Source organism: Venturia canescens, chromosome 1 (assembly GCF_019457755.1).
Source record: "Venturia canescens isolate UGA chromosome 1, ASM1945775v1, whole genome shotgun sequence".
Lineage (NCBI taxonomy): Eukaryota > Metazoa > Arthropoda > Insecta > Hymenoptera > Ichneumonidae > Venturia > Venturia canescens.
Window position 1 is genome coordinate 27,692,407 of NC_057421.1, and position 15,186 is coordinate 27,707,592.

The window sequence follows — 15,186 nt, forward strand, 5'->3', positions numbered from 1 at the left end:
TAAGTTAGTTGCAAATAACTTTGGTCTGTTGTACTCTGAGAAATTTCACTAATTTTGTCGAAAAGATTGAGCCATTTCGTCATTTTTGTACACTTGTAACGAGTGTCACTTGAATTTGAATTGTAAAAACGCAGCCAAAATCGTTCATTTCCTTCGATCATTTGAACGATTTCTTTTACAGCGAGGAGTAAGAATTTTCTTGATACGGAGCTTCTTCTTTGAAATGAAAAAAAAAATGTTTGTCTATGCCGGGACGAATGCGCTGCGTTTTTTCCTCCGCTCCACTTCGCCCGATGTCTGAAGAAGCACCGGCTGGTCGCACGTCTCGGGAATCTCTGGAACACCTTGAAGAATCATGTCCAATTCAAAAGTAATTTCATCTCCATGCAAACGAACTTGTCCCGCGTTTCCTCCGCGTTCCCGAGGATTGATTTCAATGCAAATCTCGGTCGTGGCTCCAGTTTCGTCGGCGACTCTCTTTGCCTCGTTACTAACCGCGTTGCAAATGTCACACCAGAGTTCCCTCTGACTCGGATGCAGCGTGGTGACCAGGCGCTTGAAACTTTCCCAGTCCATCGTTTCGCTGCTTTCGAGAATCTTTCGACAAATCGGTAGAATCTCGAAGGAGGGACGTTAGAATACATTTTTTCAGAGATTATTTCACTCGACGGAATAAAATTCACCAATTATCGAGTTTTCTGGCTGAATACCTTACCTCGGAAGTGGCAACAGTCGAGCCTCGACTCTCCCTGCTGATGGCATCGCTGTTCGAAATTTCGTCGTAAAGAATCTCTCTCTGGAATTGTTCCGAGTTTTCAATCTGACAATTGAGACTCCCGGACGAAGGCGTGTGCGCCAAGGCCGAAATTGAGCTCGCTTGCACCATCGGCGAGCACGCAACCGCGGAAAAGTGGGAAACGTTCATCGGCGCAAGGGAACTTTGGCTGCTCCTTTTCCACTCGACTTTTGTTGCTTCTCCTGAAATCTCTGACGATTCTCGTTCGTTCTGTGAACCGGTGGGACGCGCGCTAGCCTCATTTGTAATCAGCGTCGCTGTCAAATCGGGAGCAACGTGCACGGATCTCGAGCGACCTCCGTCGAGTGTGGCGTTCGAATTTTCTCCGGAAGCTGGCGAGCGTCCCGTGAATCTGAAACACGATGATTCTCACGATAATCGCTATTTTTCGAACTCTCGATGCTGATGAGATGAAAACTTTGATGGAAATACTTGTGAATCGCTGCGGCTATCCGAGTCGCTAGGTCCGGCACGTCAGGCACATTCGCTTTCTCGGAGATGCTTTTATTGCCCGCGTTAAAATTCACCGTGAGAGCTTCCCCGGTGATTTTCATCGGTTGTTGGTGCGTCGAGTTCTCAACACACGAAGAACCGAAGTTGGACGCGTCGCTCGCGCGCAAGTCGACGTCTCGACTGCCGTGGAAATCAAAAATGTGCTTTCCCGTATTGGTTGGTACTCGAAAGAGAGGCGTCGTTTCGAGGAAAATTGCTTTCTCCTTAAAACCGTGAGGCTTCGTCTCGGGCGAGTCCTCGAAATGAGCCCGAGCCAAAAACTCGACGGTCTCTGCCAGGCTCAATTGTTTCTCGGGCCCACCAACGATGTCGGAAAATTTTTCTCGCGAGTCGCGGATATCGATAGCATCAGTGCCTGGACCGCGCCTGGGCTCAACTTTCCTCGAAAAATTTCTTTGCGCGCGTTCGTCAGGCTCCTCGGTCGAGATTTTTTTCGGTAAGATTTCTGTCGGTAACCGATAACTTTCCCGTTCATTTCTGTCCCAAGGACGACAACTCTGATGGATGGGAAAATTTTTGTCAAGCTTCCTCTGCACGCCGATACGCGGTCGGGTGATCGAATCGGTCTGCCGTCGCGCGGTGATTCTATCGCCAGATTTTTTCTCTCCCTCCAGTCTCCCGAGTCGTGGAGTTTCCAAGGATCTAACGACGCCGCATTTTTGACATTTTACCAAAGTGCTATCGGTGATTATACATCGATCGAGCTTCTCACGATCGGAGGCCCACTCGCGCAGTAAATTTTGAAATCTCAGCACAATTTCTCGACAGCAGGACTCGCTCGAGTACCATGCACTCTTCGATTCGAAATCGTCGGGCCTGAGCCCATCGAGAATTTTGTGCAGAGCTCCCAGTTCGACGAGGATGCTTTTCGTCGGGGACAGAAGCCCCGTTGCACCCGAGGCGCATGGTGTTGCCGCGCTTTTCTTACTGTTCAGTCGACCCGATGGAGCGTCGAACGTTGCTCGCGGGGTATGCCCATATTTGGAGGGAGAGCCGCAGTTCGGACTCGACTTCTTTGCCATGGAAGATTCCGCAGCTTTTTATCTGCGTCACGATCGAGCTTGCACGTTCTTGAGAATATTGTAGCATCGTCGTTGTGGGAAATGGAAACCCGAAGAGTTATTTGCCCGGTTGGGAGGCTCGTGCGGGGACTTTTCGTTCTGACCCGCGCACCTACGAAAGTAGCTGATCCCGCGAGACGTCGAAGCACTTCCGCAAGCGTTTCCTCCGGCGTTTCCGGGACCTGGTACGTCCGGTCACTAATTCACGAAGTCACGGAGCCGCCACGACGTTTCGTGCTTCCGTTCGCAATGAAAATCGTGAGAAAAACTGTTTTGGACAGTCGGACGACATGGAACTCACCGGGACTCGCCGATGGAGCGTGAGACCGAGTTGAACCGATGTTCGTGGCGGAGATCATGCACGGAAAAACGAGCGCACGTGGGTATTTTAATATTCAGAACTGCGCTTCGAACGAAGTTCATCGTTGCTGCTTGGTCCAAGAATGCCAAATTTTTGTGGGTTGAGGCTTGACATGGTCTGAAGAAAAGGGGGAAAAACCACCGAACAGAAAAAACGAAGCGAGCGTGCGGTAAATTCTTTTATCGAGCGTTGACAGCTCCCGGAAGAGAGTCACTGATAAACAACAAACGAAGCACGATTCCGGGAGACGCTGCTGCTGAATTCTTTTCCCATGCGTCATGGTGGAATCTCGAGTCGGTGAAATTCAGATATTTGCAACGGAGATAATCGACAAAGTAACTCTCGGAGCCATGGACATTGCAGACGGGAATTGTGACGATGCTGGTAAGATTCAAAGCGAGTAAGTCATTTGGAGCTCCGGACGTAAAGATCAGAAGTAACAAAGTTCGACATTTGGCAGTGGGGGACTTGACGTCGTGCGACGCTTGTCCTACGAACTGCGGCAGAGACGGTGAGCCGAAAGGTCGCAACCGTTCGTTGCGCTCGGCGCGTCGGAGCACTGAGAGAATGAAGAAAAAATGTTCCTGCGACGACTACGAAAAACCTCAAAATCTTGAAGCGAATTTATCATCAGAAAACGAGGCTAAAGTAACGAGTGAGGATAAAACGAACGAAGAAATCCGTAAAATCGTGGAGGGTCTTCGAGGCGTACAGATAGGCGATACGAAGCTGGTTAAACCGGTGAAACGAGTGCCCAGTCTTGAGAGGCAAATTAAGAGAGCGGTCGTCGAGATGCAGAACGTGACGCGACAAACGACGGAACCGAATGTGGTCGCGCAGGGCGACAGCAGCGACACGCGGAGCCTCTGCGAAACCATCGTCAACTCTGCGATCGAGGTTAGAAAATAAAAAAAAAAAAAAAAAAAAAAAACTATCTCACGCAAGCTTCTCTGACTATTTCGAAATTCCGTAAACAGGCGATACCCGAACGGGATCAACTTCTCGGAGCGAATACAGCAAAGCTCGACGCTTGCTGGGACAAGCGGAGGAGCGAGATCCGTTTGTTCCGTCAGGCGGTGAACCAGCGAGTCGAGCCGGAAATGTCGAAGCTCCGCTCGACGTGTTTCCTGCATCGAATGATCAAAGAGCTCGAAGATGCAGAAGCTAATCGAGTGAACGTTCTGGCTGGCCCGGCAGTCATCGATGCGGCGACAGCTCTTAACGCTGCTCCGATAAGCGCTATGAGCCAGGAGCGAATAGCGGCGTGGGAGGAGAGCGAAGAAAGATTCATTCGTACGATCGAAGGCTCCAGGGAGGAGGACGACGAAACTAGCATCGATACGGAGCTCCCATCGACGATCGGGACTCCGTTCGAGATTTACCCGATCGAGGTCGCACCCATGAAACCAGGTGTCGTCGTCGACGTTCAAATCGAGGAATTGGAATCGGAAACGACCTCGCGACCAGCGACACCAACGCTGCTCTCATCGAGCGACCCCCCGGAGGAGCAACTTCTCAAAGCGACCGAATCCATGCCACTGGCGGCTCCGACATTATCGGGAACCCTGGAAAGAGCCAAGTCGAAAAATAAAAAAAGTCTCGGTGGCAGATTACGAAAATTCTTTTCATCCGCCTTCAAACGCTCCAAAGATTGATCGAGTCTTGTCGGCGGCTTCCTCAAGAATAATATCGTTTCTACTCATTGGCTACGCGCGATCCGTTGTGCCTCAATTTTATACATAAATTTTGTATTGACGATCGCTATTATACGAGCCCATGCTTTCAATTCGATTTCATGAATTTTTCATTCAATAGGCGAGAAGCAGTCGAGACGAATCTTTACAATCAACAATTCTCGAAGGCGGTCGTTGAAACGTTGGGCGCTGACTTTCGTCGTTTCGGGTGTTCTCTCTCATATTTTTTTATCTTGCACTCTCACACTCTTCCTTCGCGTCGAAGAGAGGAATAATTGTATCGCTTAATATTATCCGGCGGGAATTCAACTGCGCGATTATTCGAAGTGAGTTGCCAATTTTTTCGTCGTTATCGAGCCTGCAGAAACGGTGCCAAAGGATGAATCACGAATTCCGATTGTTATTTACTCGTGCGCCAGTTCCGAGACGCGGAGGCATTTGAAAATGGAATTCCATGCGATTACGTATGGAATCTCATAGCGAGAGAGAGAGAGAGAGAGATCAACGTGCGTGCACAACCAAGAGCAACTAAAATAGCTGGCCCGAGACTGCGGGGAGCTTCGGAGTTGGTCGAGAACGGAAGGTGCGCGCACGATCTTTACGAAGAAATTCCCCTCAGGATTACAGAAATAATAACATTGCGAGGCGAAGAGTAGAACGAGAGGGAGAGAAAGTCGTCTCGCGCGGTACGACGAAACTCGATATCATGTTTTCTCGATGCATATGGCGAAAATGAAATGTCCAGTGACGAGGAGACGTACGAGAACGTCTCCGGCACAACTATTGTACGGTTTTAAGCAAAGCATCGTACCCGCGCGTCATATGCAGCCTCGAATATCCGCCGTCTTTCCTCTTCCTCCCCCGCGATTAGATCGGGGACCGAAGACGCTCGATGTATTTTCATGAGGCGTGAGCTTCCCCGGCTACCGGCAGCGCCGTTGCTACTGCACAACGCCTCTGGGGCTTGATCGTGTTGAAAAAAAGAAAAAGCCGAAAATCCGCTGAACCATCTTTCTTTCCCTGTTTCATCTCTTTCTAGCCGCGTCGAGAGTGAGAGAGAGAGAGAGAGAGAGAGAGAGAGAGAGAGAGAGAGAGAGAGAGAGAGAGAGAGAGAGAGAGACTAAATGGAAAAGCCTACCGCAGCGAGGAAAGAGCGCGGTGACCGGGCGCGATCTGGCAACCCTGACACGAAAATAAAATTGCCGAAAACCAATTATCGTAGTGCTCGGAAGCTCGAGCAACTAACGAAGGTCCTCAAGCTGTTTTTGGAACGCAGCGTTGCCACGACGAGCAAAACTCTCCCTTGGCTGTATACCCTTCCTCGCTCTTTCAACTTTTTACTCTCTCAATCTCTCTCTCTCTCTCTCTCTCTTCATCCGCGTGATTCTCGGGTTCCCCGCGAACGCAGCGCCCTCTATCGTAATAAAATGAATGTGCCTGGTACCTGCTGGTCGCATTTCTGGTTCAAGCTTCGTTCGGTGAACATCCAGAAGCCATCAACACATACTCAACAGCAATGGCAGTGGCAAGTGGCAGATTTTTTCTTCCCTTCTTACGTTTTTTAACATCAAGTCCCTCGATTGACGTTGAATTTACCGATTTATCGACGTACCGAATAACACGAACGATCGTTTTCTATATACATTTTGTTTTGTAAACAATCGAGTTTTACAAAAGCAACATTCCATTATATTTTACTTCTTCTCTTTTCAGGCGGATCTTAGTCCCAGGGAGCTCGAGAGTGAGTAGAAAAACTGGATTACGATCATCGTGAGATTCGTATGTTGAAAGAATTGAACGAAACTGCAGTGCGCGTTGGTCGGTTCGTCAAGGGGAAAATGGTCAAAAAGTTTATTCCGATGTAAAGCGAGTAGCGACGGAATCGTGTACGAGAATCGACGCGATCGGCTTATTCGGTGTAAACGTGACAATGTTACGTAACGGTGGGGGGAACGAGTGGCGTCCGGTAACGATGAAAAAAAGGAAAAAATTCGAAGCTACTCGGGGGGTAAAGATCGAGGAAAATTTCTGAGATATTACGCAGAAACAAACGGGACCGGATATAAAGGATGAAAAAAAAAACAAAGGCCGTTGATAACTTGCATAATCGTCGGTGGGTGATGGCCAAAAGTCGTCGAATTGTCAGCCATGGCGGCAGCCCGGTGTCAAAAATAGTTCAGTCTCTGCTCTTATATGGCTCGGTAGGGGTAATCTGACCCAGTGCTCGAGGAGGCCGGGGGGGAGGGACGAGCTCGCTCTCCCGAAAGCGTCGGTTCCAAAAATAGGAGTGTTGTATTTTTAAACTATCCACGCGATACACGATCGCGCACGCACGCACTTTTACACGTATCTATATACATAGCTTATGTATATAAATACATTTTTTTGGTGCTTCTTCGAGAACGCTCGCGCTCATCCCCTCTAAGAAGAATGAGGAAAAAAACATTGCCCTCGTTGCGGCACTCGTCGCGCCCACACACCGCCGCTCTCCTCCCCCGTAAATTTCGCTTCAACTTCCGCAACCCGACCAATTTTGGAAATTTGACAATGGCGCATCCTCGATATGATTATCACGCGAAAATAAATATGAAAATAAAATCTCTCAGGGAATATGAGACACGCTTCTTTTCGAGTGTGCACTGAACAAAGTAATTCGGTGATTCAATCGAATTTTTGCTCGATCAACACGAATCGTCGAGAAGAAATCGTTGTTGGCTCAACGATGTTTTGTCGCAGTGAGAAATTATTATTTGAGCCAAGCAACTGCGAGTATTCGAATAGTACTAAATTTCGTTTGGGTGATTCCACTTTGCCCGCCGTGGCTCGTTGAGCCAAAAGTTTCTCGAGTCCTTCCCTTCAGGTATGAAAGTTCGCGGGCTTTTTTCCCCAATATTTTATATTTTTCACGTCACTGCTGGGGGAAATGTTCCTTTTGTCCTGATGTCACGGGCCGATCGGTGCAAAACTGTAGAGAAATTGTAAATTCGGCCAATTTTTAAAATCGTCCCGAAGCCTTTATGCGCGTGTATCTCGACACTTGAACGAATCGCTCGATATAATCCACGGACTGCCGTGGGTCGAACGATGTTTCGTTATCGTAGTATGTAGCCAATGAAATGGGTTATTTTGTCAGAGTGCGAATTCGCGTTCTCCATCTACGACGCCGACGGCACGAACGTGATCGATGCGTTCGACCTCGGCAATGTACTCCGAGCCCTGAACCTCGCCCCGACCAATGCGACGATCGAGAAAGTCGGCGGTACCCAGAAGCGAGGAGAGAAAAAAATGACGTTGGAAGAATTCTTGCCGATCTACGCTGATTTGAAAGAAAACGACAAGGACCAGGGTGGTTATGAAGATTTCCTCGAGTGTCTCAAGCTCTACGACAAGGCCGAAAACGGCATGATGCTCGCGGCTGAGCTCTCCAACATGCTGCTCACCGTCGGTAAGAAATCTTTCGAGCCTTCCCGACACCGCTTCCTCTCTGTCTCTCTTATCCACCCCTAACCGCTCGATCTTTCGTCATCAGGTGAGAAACTCGCCGACGACGAAGTCAACATGGTGCTCAGCGAGTGCATGGACCCCGAAGATGAGGATGGTTTCATCCCCTATGCTCGTAAGTATATATTGTAAATGTGACGTAACGATTTAAAAATTCGGTATCATTTAGCGTATACCCAAGTAACGACAGTAGACGTTTGAGCGTCGAGTGAACGCCCCAGTAGTTAACTTTGAAGAAAAACAAAAAATCCTCCAACGAGTAAATCCGCTAACAGTCGTGCCCCCTCCCCGCCCCTTCTCGTGACGGTAGATAATGATTAAAGGCCCCTTTTGTATGCAGCACGGTACAGTAATTTGACTCCCTTCCTCTTCCGTATGGACTCGTCGACCCGTAAGCCTAACGAGTATATCATAGAAAAGAGTATCGTGAGCAACAAGTTGAAAATTACGGTTTTTCGTGTTCCCTCCTCCCTCGCGTTGATTTGCGAGACGATAGGCCCGGAAGGGCGCGGAAGGTAATTCGAGACGCCACGAGAGGAGATCGCCGGAAATACGGAAGCTGACGTTTCATTTGTACTTTCCTTTTTTTACGCGTTCCGTAGCTCCTCCCCCACCCCCCTCCTAAGGTTCACGTTTTATACCCTCTTTTTCACCGGGAGGAATGAGGAGCTGCTCAGGAATACTTCCGATCGAGAAATACGTCTCAACTCGAAGCCACAGTCCGTCCCACTGTTAGACGTTTCCCTATTTGTCATGTTCTCTATTTTTCAGCATTCTTGAAGAAACTCCTTGCAGGATAGATTGAGAGGATAAGCTGCGAGCCGAATCGAAGATAATGTCATCGTGAGTAATTCCCGTAGAAATATCCTTTCTCTTGGCTTTTATCGAGTAACCGACACACGCTACTTCCGCTAACATGTTATGAAGCTGTTGACTGTTGCGCAATGGGTGGATGCCGCTGTCAAGCGAGCGTATCCCCGGAGTCTGGCTGACGCGTCGAGCCTTCGAGCTTCGACGTTGCCATTTCGACGAGATTCGTTCGCGATTAATTACTTTTATCGCCTGTGCCGCATTAACGATCGTTCGTTTGTTGTTAACTCATTTACGCATCGTCTATGGTCGCAGCGACACGGAGAAAAAATCGGATCGCTGAGTGTTATCGAGAAAGGCTTCTCGATCGTGAGACTCGTTTGGACGAACGTTCGTTTGATGCACCATTTAATAATCTCCGTCTCGATTTTCCGCAGCTTTTCTTCGACGGATGTGCGACAAGGCCGCTCCGGCCGTCGATTTCTAGACCACGATGTTCCCGACTGAGGTTGTCGAGGCGACAACGACGAATAATCAGCGACCGTCGAGCACCACCAACGTTCATGAACAGAAGAAACAAAACGAACAATCTCAAATTCCCGTTGTTAAAAATATTTAGAAAAAGTCAAAAAAAAATACTCTCGATGACGTCTCTCTGACGCCAAGAACAATAAAATATTTTTCACTATACTCCGAGAGAGCGTTATAAGCGTAAGGTGCGAGCCAGCCCATCGCGAAGCAAAGATTGGACGATTATTTAACGGGGGGAGCCACGGAGCAGGGCGTCACGGGGAACTCGAGAAGGTGGCCCTCGTCTCTCTTGCTTCTTTACGCCCGCGCTCGTACTCACGTGCATCGTAACCGACCAATTTTGCAATGAAAAATACCTTTTAATAATAAAACAAACAAACCGATAAACTATCATGTTACAAATGTCATTTTTCAACGCATCGAGACGCAACAACGAAACAAACACACGCACAAACGCCTCGGCGAGTTTGCTTCAGGACAATACTGCCTCGAGATTGATAAATATTTCTGCTCGTTGCTAATTTTGCAGTTTTGTCTTCAACCGAATCGCTAACGTACGCGTTATTTTACTTACTTCTACATTACAATGTATACTTCGAAATAACTACTACTGCTACTGTTACTTAAATAAATCGCACTTCTCGAATGTCCCGGAAGTGCCAAAAGTCACCGATCGTTGGCGCCCTTTCTTTTATTTTATCGGCCTAAGCGCATCCGCACAATGGGAAAATGCAGCATCGAGGAATGAGCAACGGTCCGAAGTGCTCTTCTGAGCTTTGACGAGGAGGGAGGTTCGCGATCGCGAAAGCGGCTGTGCAGCCGTCGGCGAGTTATCGCGAAATGATAAACGTCCGTGGTCGGTAAGCACACGGGAGATTTCATCGTCGCGCCGACGTCGGAGGTCGCGACGATCGTCGCGGTTTTGCGATTGACGTCGGAACGACGGCCGACGAGGGGCCTTTCAAACGCGTTCGAGCCACGAACCGAGGAGCTTCGCGCCCGCTCCTTCTCTAAGCGCGTTCAATCGTTAGATCGAGCAGCGAAATAAGTTGGCGCGAATTGTCATCTCGGGCTGTTGTTTTTCCGGGTAAATCTCCGAAGCGTTTTCACGCGGGTCGATCGTCGAGCGATTATTGCGGCGCTCAACGCAATTGAGCGCAGTTAGGTACGATGGCGGAGGTACGAGCGAAACCTGTCAGCGTCGTCGGCGATGACAGTGCGAGAGGGAACGGACCACGAATCGGTGAGTCTCAAAATCGTCATAAAATTCTTCCTCGTTTTCAGTTTGCCACTGTTTCATTCATCGAAATACGAGAGCTCGAGAGATCTTTCAACCGCGCGCGCGGATGCGTTAACAGAGTAAATAAAGCGCGTCGCGCTTCTTCCTGCTCCGCTTCCGCACGTTCACGGATTCGTCGATGAAGGGTTTCTCCCTCCGTATATTTGCACAGAGCTCTCACGCTTTTTCCAATTAACCGGCTGCTCGCGTCACCTTTATACGAGACGCGTGCGCCCTCCGCGCTCGTTACCTCCCGAAAAATCCCACATTATCGTGCCATTTTGGCCTGCCCTACTCCGCATCGATTCGTATAAAATCATTCAAACACGGATTCAAACAGGTGTCGGGAGCCCGACCGCCTCTGCGGCGCACCGACGTACGTCGGCCTCGTTTCCGACCCGAGCTCATTCGCAAGATCAGAATTTTCGTTGCATTCGCTGTGCCACGCTATTCAGGCCTTCGGTGCAAATTTTCTTGCAAATTTACCTCCGCTCGCGAGTGTTTACGGTTCGGAATCCGGGACGACCTTCCAGCGAGTGAGATCGTGCGAATGCTCTTTGTTTCGTTTTCGGTGATCCAGCATCTACTCCATTCGAGCAGGAAAAACCTCTCGAATAATGACTCCGTTTTCTACGACGCGATAGCAAGCGCTGCGAGATAAAAACTCTCGTACAGACAATCGTAACAGGCGCCCAGCACTGTTCGCGCGAGAAAAAGCCCTCAGCGCACGTTTGTTTTTTACCGATACGAAGAAACGGTGTGCTATCGTGTGAGTTGAGTGTGAGAATATCGCGAGTCGCGAAGACGCGCGTGGGAGATGAAAAAACTTCTCCCCCTGGCACTTCACACTCGCTGGGCTTTTTCTATCTCTATTTCCCCCGGTCTGGCTTGAGAGAGAAACAGAGAACGCGCGCGAGAGAGAGAGAGAGAGGTATGAGCGTAATAAAAAAGCACGTTGCATACGTGTAAATTCTCGTGTCCATGGGTCCCCGCTACGCGACGGATTGCCATCCATAATTGCGTCGCTCGACGCTCACCGGATTAAATTTTATCGGACGCGCGTGTGCGTATGCGTACGAGCAGCGTGCGCTACTTCGGGTCCACCTCGCCGGAGCAAACTGTCAGTGGATACGCGTCGAGACGAAGTTAAATCAATTTGAACATCCTCGAAGAGATGAGGTGTAAATTCATCATCAAAGTTCACGAAGAATCGTTCGCTCCGCGCATACCGATGTGCCGGAGTATCCAAGGATACGAAGGTGTAAATTTAGAAGCGTCTTTTAAAGTGTTTATCGAAAGTGGATCCGCGTATAAAGTGGCTCGGATTCCCACGCGATGTCACGCACACTTGTGCGTTACCGCGCGTCTCATTTCTCTGCGCCAAAACTATCGTTTTGGCTCGAGATTACAAAATTCCATAGCATCGCCCACGTCCCTTTACGAATCACTTTTTCTCCGTTCGAATGAGAATTTTTTTATCTCGGCAATTTAGCGACGACCCCGTAGGGCGCTTTTGGCTCGATCGTGCTGTGTCGAGATCGCGCACCGATCGATGCCAATCGCGCGTTGATGCTGGACGCAAAAACCGGGGCTTTGGAGGAGGATTTGAAAAAATGGCAGCAGAGTCGCGAGCAGCCTGGCGCGTAGGCTTTGGGAAGAGCGACGTAATTGAGAAATGGGACTGCCACCGGGAAGGTCCTCGCGCTTCGGGGAGCACGCGAGTCTCACAATTACGGTATCAACTGATTGGCATGTTCCTACCGCGGAATCTAGTCCATCTGAAAAATAGTCCTGCTGCGTTACGGGAGGCAAATAATTCGTCGTTTAAACGTCTGGCTATTCGAGCTGCCATGAGCTGCGCGGTGACAACAACGAAGACCTCGTTTCTTTTTTTTATCGCGATCGTAATGATCGTAATAAGAACAAAGGCAGTTTCGATCGCATCCCGCAATTAGTCCAATCGCGCACTGCTGTCGAGTCTCGGTAGATCCGGAGAACGAGGCACAGCTAGGAGCGAGCAATGCGAGCGACGTATGACTCATCGCGAGCATTCGTCTCTGATAATCACGAAGTCAAAGCCAATTAAGCGGAGAGCAAAAAACTGCCAACCATTTTTGGCAACGTGAGGCGCGAGAGCGATGCGAAATGAGCCGAGCCCAGCCGGTGAATGATATCAAAGAGCAACTTTCTTCGCTCGAGCGACGACGATGAGAGGCGTTAATAACGAGAGCTCTTTCGATAGCGCCGCATAATCCCGAGCATTTATGCATATTCTCGCTCCGTAACATATTAACGAACGGGGGGGGGACGCGCGTAGGAACGCTCTCATAAGCCGAGAAAAACGAGGTCTTTGCCCCTATAACCTCGTCTCTTCATTCAATCCTCCCACGGTCCGGAAATTCCTTCACTCGTGCTGCCAACATCAACCACTCGCGTATCCCCCTGCCCTCGGCTTAATTGTTTTCAGATAAAACAATAATAATGGAAGCGAATGCGTCGACGGTGATCGGACCTTGCTCGGCTCATAATCGGACCAACGTTTCTTGACCTTGGCAACGAGTTACGGCTCGTGAGCTGCAACGTATTCATGTCGCTCTTTCAACATTAATAATATCCGCATGCACGCGGAGAATCTCGCATCGCCGTAGATCCCGCGATACGCTTATGATCCCGGACTCTCAGAGAAGCCACACAAGACCGTCGGATAAATAATACTCCGAAGTAACCCTCGGCAGAGAAAATAATTGCCAAATGAGCGGCTAAACGATGGACGAAAAACTTTCCCCGAGACGAAAATAAGCGGCTGTAATCGATATTCTCGTCTCCGCGGGCGAATCGTACAAAAGAGTCCCGCCGCATCAATCGGTACGAAAGGGAAAAAGAGAACGGGCGCAAATGACAAAATGGCTCAGCCTTTTCCTCGCATGCGAAGCTCAGCCGTTTTGATCAAGTGCCAATGAAGTGGTGCATGGGTGACGTTTGTACGACTCGCCCCGTCTTTCACTCGCTCGGCGGGCGCGCTATCGACCAAACTCTCACTCCTATTCTCTCATATTATACACCGGGAAACCTTCGTACTCTTATAGCGTTTATAATAATACGCGAGCAAAAGAGCGGAGCTAAAAGACTCGCCTGACATTCCAAAACATCGCCGGACGTCACCGTCACGAAACGTGTATTTATGATCGGACTCGAGCCTCGTACGAATCGCACTGAAATTTGTCTCTGCGAAACGAGAGCAGAAACGTACTCGGCAAATTATGCGATTTTAACGTTTCCACGTATCGCTACGGACATTACGTCGTGCGAAAACCTGCTCCTCGGTGTAGGCTCGGAAACTGCTCCGGGGATTTTCGTTCTCATCCTCCTCCTCCTCCTCCTCCTCCCCCCCCCCTTTTCCCACCCCTTCCGTACACCCTCTGACCCAATTCCGCGACGTTTCGCCGGGGTACGTTGAGCCCTCCGGGTCACTGACCGTTCTCGCAGAACTTGATCTCCACACGCCTCGGATCGAGATAGACCGCGCGAAGCGACTTTGAGCCTGAGACTGCGAAGATTGGCAAGATCCGAGTAGCTAATCTGTGCTCGAATATTTTCGGAGCTCGACTACCTTCGAGCACTCGAACTAAAGAATTCCTTTGATAAGAAACTCTGCGACGATTCTCACGCACACGCACTTCCGACCGCTCGGAGTTTCGTAATGAGAATCGCTGCTCCGCGATCAGCAAACGCAAGGACGTTTCTCTCATTCAGTCATTTGCCACTTGGAATGACGCGCGCTCTATTCGTGGCGAGAGTCCTCGATGTTTAACATCATTTGATAAGCAAAACACCGTACTCGGCTGAATGACCGTCCGACTTTGCACTCTCTTGGCATTATTCTCGTACGGAAACGCTTTTCACTGAGCGCGGGGTCAGACACGTCGGTACAATCTCGGTTTCTACCACTGTGACCCGCTCGCTCCCGTATTCTTGTACTTGTCGGTCAAAGTCAATCGTTTTTTCCCCCATTCACATAAAAAAGGTGAAAACTGATTTAGGTGAAAACTGAATTACCGTGAATTAAGGCGAACGAAGAAGCGCACGTTCAGGGACGCGGGGAAACGTGACGGAGACTCGCGCGACGACGTGAAAAATAAAATAATTTACGAATTAATCGATACACGCACTTTGGACGAGAAACAATCCTACATTTCTGGCGGGAGCATTGGATTTAAAGAACCACGATCCGAAGCATATGCTCGCCGACGTTTAGAACAGAGCGCGCGGTACACCGGAGAACGTCACATTGAGGTTTGTTGGTCCAAGGGCGAGCGAGGAGCGCGAACAGATTGCAAAACGGCATCCGGCTTTAATGCCCCGCATGCGTCGCGCGAGGTATTTGCTCGATGACGTCGTGCACCTTGTTGTTGCTCGGTGTGCACCGAGTCTAGCGGTGCATTACGATATCCGCTATATTCTCTTTGACGTGCACTCGCGCGCGTGAGCCTAATCGTACGAAATCGAGATATACGAGCCCGTAGGAAAACTCGTTCTTTTCCTTCGTTGATTTTTTATGAAATATATTCGGTGAATGAAAGATGAACCGATGACGAGAGTAAGCCGGATTTCCGAAGCGGTTCGAAAATCCATCGTTGAAG

The 15,186-nt window shown here is 49.4% G+C and overlaps 2 protein-coding genes across 3 annotated transcripts; both read left to right on the forward strand.

Annotated features, from left to right (window-relative positions):
* The first annotated feature begins 3,262 nt into the window (after positions 1 to 3,262).
* Positions 3,263 to 4,911, forward strand: LOC122410763 (uncharacterized). Its single transcript, XM_043419172.1, has 2 exons — positions 3,263 to 3,628; positions 3,709 to 4,911. Exons 1-2 carry the CDS (start codon positions 3,299 to 3,301, stop codon positions 4,384 to 4,386), a joined length of 1,008 nt encoding a protein of 335 aa, XP_043275107.1. The 5' UTR covers positions 3,263 to 3,298; the 3' UTR covers positions 4,387 to 4,911.
* A 916-nt stretch (positions 4,912 to 5,827) lies between these two features.
* Mlc1 (Myosin light chain alkali) lies at positions 5,828 to 9,936 on the forward strand. Of its 2 annotated transcripts, XM_043433714.1 has the most exons (6): positions 5,828 to 5,950; positions 6,139 to 6,166; positions 7,559 to 7,870; positions 7,955 to 8,041; positions 8,698 to 8,769; positions 9,174 to 9,936. In XM_043433714.1, exons 1-5 carry the CDS (start codon positions 5,942 to 5,944, stop codon positions 8,724 to 8,726), a joined length of 465 nt encoding a protein of 154 aa, XP_043289649.1. In that variant the 5' UTR covers positions 5,828 to 5,941; the 3' UTR covers positions 8,727 to 8,769; positions 9,174 to 9,936. The 2 variants fall into 2 exon arrangements, with proteins under 2 accessions (XP_043289649.1, XP_043289648.1); XM_043433713.1 differs by lacking the exon at positions 8,698 to 8,769.
* The last annotated feature ends 5,250 nt before the right edge of the window (positions 9,937 to 15,186 follow it).